General features: G+C 46.9%; 1 protein-coding gene across 1 annotated transcript in view; it reads left to right on the forward strand.

The window, feature by feature from the left end:
- The window catches only part of Pebp4 (phosphatidylethanolamine binding protein 4), a 227093-nt gene that overhangs the window by 1699 nt on the left and 216452 nt on the right, over nt 1-8942 (forward strand). Inside the window, exon 2 of the mRNA XM_021182057.1 lies at nt 5357-5565. Within this exon, the coding sequence (XP_021037716.1) occupies nt 5369-5565 (197 nt within the window). The 5' untranslated portion in view covers nt 5357-5368. The remainder of the gene's footprint in view (nt 1-5356; nt 5566-8942) is intronic.

The raw sequence follows: 8942 nt of genomic DNA on the forward strand, positions 1-8942 counted from the left end.
TCTTCTTCTTCTTCTTCTTCTTCTTCTTCTTCTTCTTCTTCTTCTTCTTCTTCTTCTTCTTCTTCTTCTTCTTCTTCTTCCTCTTCCCCTTCCTCCTCCTCCTCCTTTTCCTCCTCCTTCCTTCTCCTCCCTCTCCCTCTCTCTCTCCCTCTCCCTCTCCCTCTCCCTCCCCCCCCTCTCTCTCGTTTCTTTGTAGACCAGGCTGCTCTTGAACTCAGAGATTCACCTGCCTCTGCTTGCTCTGCCTGTGCTGGGATTAAAGGTATGAACCACACCACCACACTCACTGTCTTAATGTTTCTGTTTACAGTGATCTGAGATCACTTCCAGCTTTCTCTGTATCCCATCCACCTTGGTATATTGTGTTTTGATTTCATTTCTCTCTGGTTATTCTCTGAGTTCTCTAATAATCTCTTCTTTGTCGTTTTACTGATGTACTGTTGATGGACTAGGGATGTCTTTGGTGATAGATGGCTTCCTTGCATGCATGAGACCCTGGGTTTGATTCCCGGCATTGACAACAATATATACTATTTAATTTCAACCTGTTTGTGACATTTCCATTATTTTCTTCTTCAGGCTTGCAGCAAGCACCTTTACCCACTGAGCCCTTTCAGGAGAGTACTGGCATCTCCAGCTATGATCATGTTATTTTCTAGTCTCACTCCACAGAACCCAAAACACATGCTGTATGATATCCACAATTTATAGCCATTAAGACTTGCCATTGTTCATTATCCTTTTGTTGAGTGGCCTGTTAGGTTTATCTTGATGCATTCCATTGGTTTATAGTATTGTTCAGATCCTCTATGTCTTTACTGGAATGGCCCAATAGGCAAAGGCACTTTCTGCGGAGCCAAGCCTGATGATCAGGGTTCAATTTCCAGGACCTGTGAGGCAAAAGGAAATAACTCCCATAAAGTGTCCTTTAATTTCTACACGTATGCCATGGTCTGTGCACCCCCCACAATAAATACATAAAATTTAAAAAATTTAAAGTATACTATTGAGTTCTCCAACTGTTATTTTCATCAAGTTATCTATTTCTCTATTTAAATCTGTCAGTGTTTGCAAACTTCACATTGTTTGGATCACTGATGCTTGGTGGATATATATTTATAATTGTTATATCTTTGTATTAGTGTGTTGTCTATTGCTAACATAAAATACCCAAGGGTGGTTACTTTATAAAGAAATGGGGTTCATTCAGCTTGTAGTCTTGTGGGTGCAAGAGCATGGTCCTAACAACCCCCTGCCTGCATCACATGGCACCAAAATGGTGGATCCAATGCAAGACTTAGAGATTATCTAAAGCAAGAAGCCGGAGGGTGGCCTCTCAGGCTTGCTCATTTATAATAGGGACCACTAGCTCCTTCCCAGGATTGGGGCCCTTAGTCACTAAAGCACTTTTTATTAGTTTCTTCCATCTTGGCTTTCCTTGGTGTTTTTTGTTTGTTTGTTTGTTTGTTTTGTTTTGTTTTTCCTGTTGTTTCAATGTTTCTTGAGAAAGGGTCCCTATATGTAACCTGGGCAGGTCTAGAACGCATTATTGCAGTCCCAGCAATCTTCCTGCCTCAATTCCGACCATGTACTGATTCCACCTCTCTCTCTCTCTCTCTCTCTCTCTCTCTCCTCCTTGCTTCTTCTCTTCCTCCTCCTTCCTCCCTCCCCCTCTCTCCCTCCTTCCCTTCCCTCCCTCCTTCCCTCCCTCGTCCTCCCTTCCCTCCCTCCTTCTCTCCCTCTCTCTCTCCCTCCCTCCCTTCCTTCCTTCCTTCCTTCCTTCCTTCCTTCCTTCCTTCCTTCCTTCCTTCCTTCCTTCCTTCAGTTTTACACTTGTCTGCCTCTGTGCACCATAAATATATATTCTTGGCGTCTGAGGAGGTGATAAGTCTCTGTGTGGGTGCTGGAGATCAAAACTGGGTCTTTGGAAACAACGAGTGCCCTTAACCACTGAGCCAACTCTTTAGTCCAGGTTCTGCATGTTTTAGTTTCCCACATAGTCACAACAGAACCCGAGCTTCTAACACCCAAGCGCAGCCTGATGATAGCAATCTTCTTGGTGAATCGACTCTTCAAGTGTGTGGCTATTTTATCTGAGTGCATGTCTGCACACCACGTGCATGCAGGGCTTGTGCAGATCTAGAGAGGGTGCTGGATCATCTGTAACTGGAATTGCAGTCAGTCGTTAGCTGCCATGTGAGGGCTGTGGCAGTTATTTGTTTGGAGACATGGTCTCACTGTGTATCTCTGGCTGACCTGGACACGCTATGTAGACCGGACTCACAAAGATGGGTCTGCCTCTTTCAAGGTAGTGTATCATCACACTAGAGTAAAATCGTGTTCTCATGTTCTCTTTAACCTGCCCATCTGTAACAATCTTTTTTTTTTTCTGCGAGTTTTGACTGGGAAACTTGGGCAATTTAGATTTAAAGTAGTTGCTGATAGTCGATGACTTGCTTGGTCATTGTTAAAAATTTGTTTTTGTTTTTAGCTTTCCCTCCCCCATTTCCGCTCTTCCCATTTCCGGCCAGTTGGCTTCATTTTTGAGGCGAAGCACTTGATTAACGTCTAGTCTCCTTTTGTGTGTATTGTGCAGATTGACTTTGTGGTTATCATGTGGATGACATAAGACTTTTAAAAGCTACCACCATCCAACTTGAATATGTGCGGTATAACTTCTATTCCTTATACAAACATGTCTCTATGGAGCCCCGTGTGGTCCTCCATTTCTTACGTTGCTGATGTGACGATTTATACCTTTAGGTACTGCTTACCTGCTGATAGAGATTCATGATGCCTCGCTCGTATTTACTGTCTTTAAAGCTTGTAATTAAAAGGGAAGTTTCACACTAATATGCAAGTAACGGGCTTTTATTTTTATTTATTTCTGCCTCTGATGGGTAGCGTCATATCTATTTTTCATCTAATTTACCTATTTTTTTAAATTTCTACCTGAACATTTGGTTCACATCTCTTGCAATACAGTTCTGCTGATAAAGAATCCCCCCCCCCCCCCGCAATCTGTTTACCTAGCTACATGACTCATTTCTCCCTCCCACTTGGAGCACAGTCTTACTGGATTACAGAATTCTTAGTTGACTGTTGGTTTGTTTGTTCATTGCTTGTTTTAGCACTGGAAATACACTACCCCATTTCTGACTGGTCTACCAGATTCCTCACGAGGAGTTGGCTGGCAACGGTTACTGAGGATTCTGTACAGAACGAGTTATACTCTTTCCCTGCTTCTTTCAAGGGTTTCTCTTGTCTTTGGGTTTTTTCAGTTGTTTAAAATACGTGTCCCAGGCTAGGTCTCTCTCGGTTTATCTTAGGAGTGCGTGATGATGCCCAGTTTCTATTTCAAAAGCTTGACACGAAGACTGAATGATCAAAGTGCTTGGCTCACCCAAATTGGGAGCTCTCTCCCGTCTCCAGGCTGTCACTCCCGCCCGGCCTTGGGACTTGATCTGAGCCTAGGGATAAGGCTACAGGAAAACAGGTGTCACATATGGACTCGAATGTGGATTTCTCGACTCTTCGATACACAGATGCTTTTGAATATCTTCATTTCCAAAGCAGCTCACCCCCAGATGCTCCTTCTGAGCTGTATTTCAATCTGTCATCTTTGTCCCAGGTATCCGCGGGTCCAAAGTCCCGGTTGTGTCTTTTTCCTCAGTTGAGACTTGAATTAGATGACAGTCTTGTGGGGCTATCTCCAGTTGGTTAAAGAAAGTAAAGTTTATTCTGTCCTCTCCAGTTTGAGGAAGGGTGCCAGGAATCCAGCTGCCATCTCCCCCAGGCAATACCATCCTCTGGCTCTGGATGACCTATAATAAGCTTTGTGAAAGCAGGCACAACAATTGGCCTACATGCCCTAACCTGGCACGTAACTCCTAGGTAGAGGGATGGATGGATGGGTGGGTAAATGGGTGGATGAATGCATGTGTAAGTGGATAGATAGAGATAGTTGAATGAGTGGATAGATGGATGAATGGGTGATAGACAGATAGTTGAATGGGTGGTTGGGTGGATGGATGATAGATAGATAGATAGATAGATAGATTAATAGATAGATAGATTGTTGAGGGGTGGGTGGATTGATGCATCTTGGGAGTAGAGCTTGGGAGCTTACCCCAAATGAGCACTTACTGTGTAAGACCCTCTCCCTTTTCAGTGACCGACACTTCTTTTCCTTGTTCAAGTGGTACTGACAGTAAGTTCTCAGGGTGGAGAGTCACGCATGTCTGTCATGCTTCTGAGTGTGAGACTTAAAAAATTCATTTAGTTTGTGGGGCCAAAAGGGAGGCTTCTCTGCTAGAGTTTAGGGTCCTGGAAGCAGAAGCAGAAAAAAGAGAGCTCCTCTCAGCATCAGGCATCAAGTGAGGGTTGAGAGTATCAGGGGGCTTTTGACTTGCTCTAGTGAGGGGGACGTGATGTAGCTCAGTGAGGAAAAGTCCCCCCTATCAGCCTGTCAGTTACTAGAGGGTGGAAGCACAACAGCCCCCCCCCCCATATCAACAGAGTGGATCATACCTATCCAGCCTCTGTCGCAGACTCCAATCCATCCGAGTTCCCTGCCTCAGTGGGGCTACTTTGAACCTTGAGGAGGAGGAGGAGCAGTGTTTCAGCCCAGGAACCTTTATTCCCTGTGCAAATTTGGACAGACTCTTCCTGCTCACCTTTGCACTTTATCCTGCCCATTTCTCAAGATGCTGAGCTCAGCACACTGCAAGGTACAGCCAGGTGTGTCCCCAGGTAGCATTTTAGAGCAGCTCTCTGGTAAAGGCCCCATCCTGCTTAGCAGTCCCTACTACATAGGGTCGTAGGGTCGCTCTGTCCAACCATCTCGACGTTCTGGTGGCTCAGAGGCGATGGACACAGGTGGCAGAGAAGCTGGAGACAAAATAGAGCAGTTGAAGGATATGTATAACTCAGTTAAACCCAGAGGCCCTCTCCAGCTTGGAGTCAGCTCTGAAGCCCAAAGTTTGGGCCCTCAACTTATTTGTCAAGCATTTTTTTATTTTTTATTTATTTATTTTTTTGTCACACACTTTTCTTCAGACCTAGCAGCCTGAGGAGTAACAACTGGAGTTATGTCCTGCTAAGGAGGGACCTCGGCCAGAACAGTAAACAGAGTCCAGCTCGGAGCAGGTCCAAGTCCTTCCAAAGTACAGACAGCGGGGTAGCAGACCAATGGCTGGAGCCCAGATTGCTAGCACCCTTCTGCTGTGCTTATCAGACAGAGCTCTGGCTACCAGGAGGATCCCTGGAGTCCCCGGCCCAGGGTCACAGAATCACTTCAGGTTTTTTTTTTTTTTTTTTAATTTGTTTGTTTGTTTTGCTCTGTTATTCCTTTTAGTTGCCAAGAACTATGACAATGAAGCTGGTCGCAGCAGCACTTTGCTTGAGCCTCCTTGCAGCCGGCCTGTGGGTGGGCCTCTCATTGACAGCTGAGTCCATTGAAGAAGGGAAACCTGGAGGTGAGAAACCTGGAGGAGGGAAACCTGGAGGCAGCGGACGAGGATGTTTTCTCCCACCACTGCCAAAAGAAGATGTTTCACTATGCAGGTGAGCAGAGCAGGTAGGGTGGGACGGGGTGGCCTCCTGGAGTGTGAATCTAGAATTCAGTGGTCCCCGTGGCTTAGCCAGCTTTTGTGAGAGTGGGCATAAAGTCTGGAGACCAACTCAACGGAGCGAGTGCTGAGTGGAAGACTGGATAGATTTACAGCCTAGTCATCCAAACCCACCAGAAATTCCCCTCCCTGGGACTTCTGAGATAAAGCTGCATGTGAAGGGGTGGGGGGAAGCAGAAGAAAGAAGTACTTAGAGTCAGAGGTGATTTGTCAATAGTAGGCCTGTGTGTGTTTTGCCAGGGATCCCTCAAGGGATTGTGGTCCCAACTGGAGCTGAACTACCCGCAGCATTCCTTCGGGAGGCACAAGTTCCCCTCATGCTGGGTGGTCACCAGCTGCAGGCCCTGGAATTCTGCACTCACCTCATTGTATATAGGTTAGAAAACCGGGTCTTCACTTTGCCAGTCTCGTGGGCCACCCTGAGCTTCCCCTTTTCCTTGTCACTTTTCTGCCACCCCTACTCCCCCCTGCCAAGTTGGTGACTGAGGAAAACTTGAGGCAAAATAGAATCACCATGGAAGAAATGCCAATTGAGGAATTGCCTCCATTGTCCCGGCCCGTGGGCATTTATCTGAGTAACCACAGGTGTGGGAGAGCCATGCATGCTTCCTGTGCACAACGCCACCCCTAGGCAGATGGTCCTGCGAGTCTTATAAGAAGGCAAGCTGAGAAAACCTTGGAAAACACAAGCCAGTACGCAGCATCCCTCCTTGGATTCTGCTCCAGGCTCTGTTTCCAGGTTCCTGCCTCGGATTCCTCCATGATGGAGTGCCAAGTATTAGGATGAAATAAATCCTGTCCTCTCCCAAGCTGGTCTGGCCGGTCTGGCTTTAGCACAGTAACCGAGAGAAAACCAGGACATTTCCTAGACAGTAACGCCAGCTAGGGACCAAGTGCTCAAACACAAGAGCCCATATCTTGGGGACATTTCTCATTCAAGCCACAAGGCCTTTGTGACATGTGGCCTTGGAAATGAAGACACAGCATGGACATGTCCGCCCCAAGGACAGAGCAGTACCCCTGTGCTGGATCTCTCCCAAGGAGTCCTGCTTAACTTAGCTTCTAGCCTCGACCAGGGAGCCTGTCCCTCTTGTGGAGTCTGGCAGGGGGAACGTTGGACTTAGTACTCAGAGGCGGGAATCCATAAAGGAGAAATGTTACTTCTGCTTCGTGTGGAGATAAAATATCACTAAGGAAGATTTTTGGGGGGTAGGGGAGGACAAGGTCTTACCTACATTTGGCAGAACCTAGGCTCAATCTCCGCAGTGTGGTAGAGCTGTGATTAGCCATCTGACTGTCTTTGGTACCCTCCACGGCTGCAGCCAATGTGCACAGAAAGTCCTGGGGGGAACTTCCCCCGCCATGGGAGCATCTCCCAAAGCCGTGGCAAGGGTGTCAGCCCTTCAGAGCACCCCCACCCCCTTACCTCCAGGCTCAGGGGTCTTCCTTAACCTCAGCCCACCCCCCACCCCTACTTTGCTTAAGGAACTGCACAAGACAATGGCAAGTTCTTTCTTATTAAAGGACAACATTTTTACGGGTGTGTAAGTTTATAAATACCTTACCACCCACCCATGCGCCTTGGCGTATCTTCTTATGGGAAGCAGCACCCTTTGGAGGAGAGTGGAAGGCAACAAGAGCATAGAATTAACTCCCCAGAGCCCCACCCCCCAGGCCCTGTCAAGCAGTTTCTCTGGGCCCAGCCTGAGCCAGAGCCCATTCACCAAACAAGGTCGCTGACATCAATTGTTTAACCCTTTTAGTTCCACCAGGATGAGCAAGGGGAGACCTACTATGGGGTGGGGAGGCCCCTCTGTCTTCAGTTGACCTCCTTCTGACCCTCAGTCCCCCCCCCCCAGTGCCTGCCACGTGCAGACCGTCTCTTTTTTGTCTGAGAGAGCCCCCTCCGTCTATCTTGCTAGCTGCAACGAACAGTCAACAGTCGTAGAGGCAGAAGTAAACCAAATAGTTTTTAGAGTGCTGCTGTGCATAGAAATGAAAAAGAAAATCCATCCCTGTCTGGTGGTGGTGGCGCATGCCTTTAATCCCAGCACTCAGTGGGCAGAGGCAAGTTTATCTTTGTGAGTTTGAAGCTAGCCTGGTCTACAGAGTGAATTCCAAGACAGCCAGGACTACACAGAGAAACCCGGTTTCAAAAAAAAAAAATCTATTCCCGAAGATGTCCTCGAAACTGCCCAAACTTTGTCACCCCAAAAGAGTGTTGCACACGTGCAAAAAGTTAAGAGAAACAACTAACAACTAATATTCCTGCAGTGTTGGTTTGGCCAATTCATGCTGCTCCTTCCACTCTCCGGGAGCACAAAGACCAAGTCTAGGTGGTGGGGGTGCCCACCCATCAAAGCACACCATGTGTGGTTTACCAGCTGCTCTGGACCCAACTACCTTTCTCAAATTTGACCCTGGAGATACTGAAAGCACTGGGGAGCAGGGGTGGAAAAGGCCACGCAGGTCTTGCTAGGAGGCTACCCTTGGCCTCCTCTCAACTCCCACAGGAACCCTCCTGAAGATATGATTCTCAAATTACATTCTCCCTGGGTGTCCTTCAGGTATTGCCCCAGCAGGGCATGGTGGTGTAAATAGCCATTGTCTATTTAGGGGCTAGCTCAGCTGTGTTGGGGTACCGGGAAAGGCTGGGAAGCACAAGCCCTGCTCTCTGTGTGATAAGAATGTTCTAACAAGCTCAGGCACGATGTCCTCATAGGCCCAATTCAGTCAATTTTCTACTCCACCGGCAGGTTCCACATCTGTGGGTTCAGCCAGTCCTGAGTTGGAAATGTTTGGGTCAAGGGGCCACCTCTGAATCAGGCCCACTCACACGTTCCGTAAGCCAAACACTTAGAAGGTACACTGTCACAATTGCACGCAGGACAGCTCAGCCCGCATAGCTTCGTATATCAGCAGGTATATGAACACAAGAGACCAAGAGCAGCCTGGGCGGTATAGGAAGTCTCTGTCTCAAAAATAAAAAAGGAAAAAAATGGCAGAGAATATGGGAGTGTAGCTCAGTGATAGGGTGCTTTCCCGGTATGTACAAGACCCTGGGTACCACACATGTGTATATGCATACACACATGCATACACAGGGATATGTATGCACATACACATGCATACACATAAACACATATACACATGTATAGACACATATGTAGATATACACCCAAGTACATATACACATAGATATACACATAGTATGTGTGTACTTGTATATGTGTGTATATTTATGTATGTGCATACAATTACACATATACACACACACTATATATATATATATATATATATATATATATATAT

The sequence above is a fragment of the Mus caroli genome, chromosome 14 (assembly GCF_900094665.2).
Source record: "Mus caroli chromosome 14, CAROLI_EIJ_v1.1, whole genome shotgun sequence".
Taxonomy (NCBI): domain Eukaryota; kingdom Metazoa; phylum Chordata; class Mammalia; order Rodentia; family Muridae; genus Mus; species Mus caroli.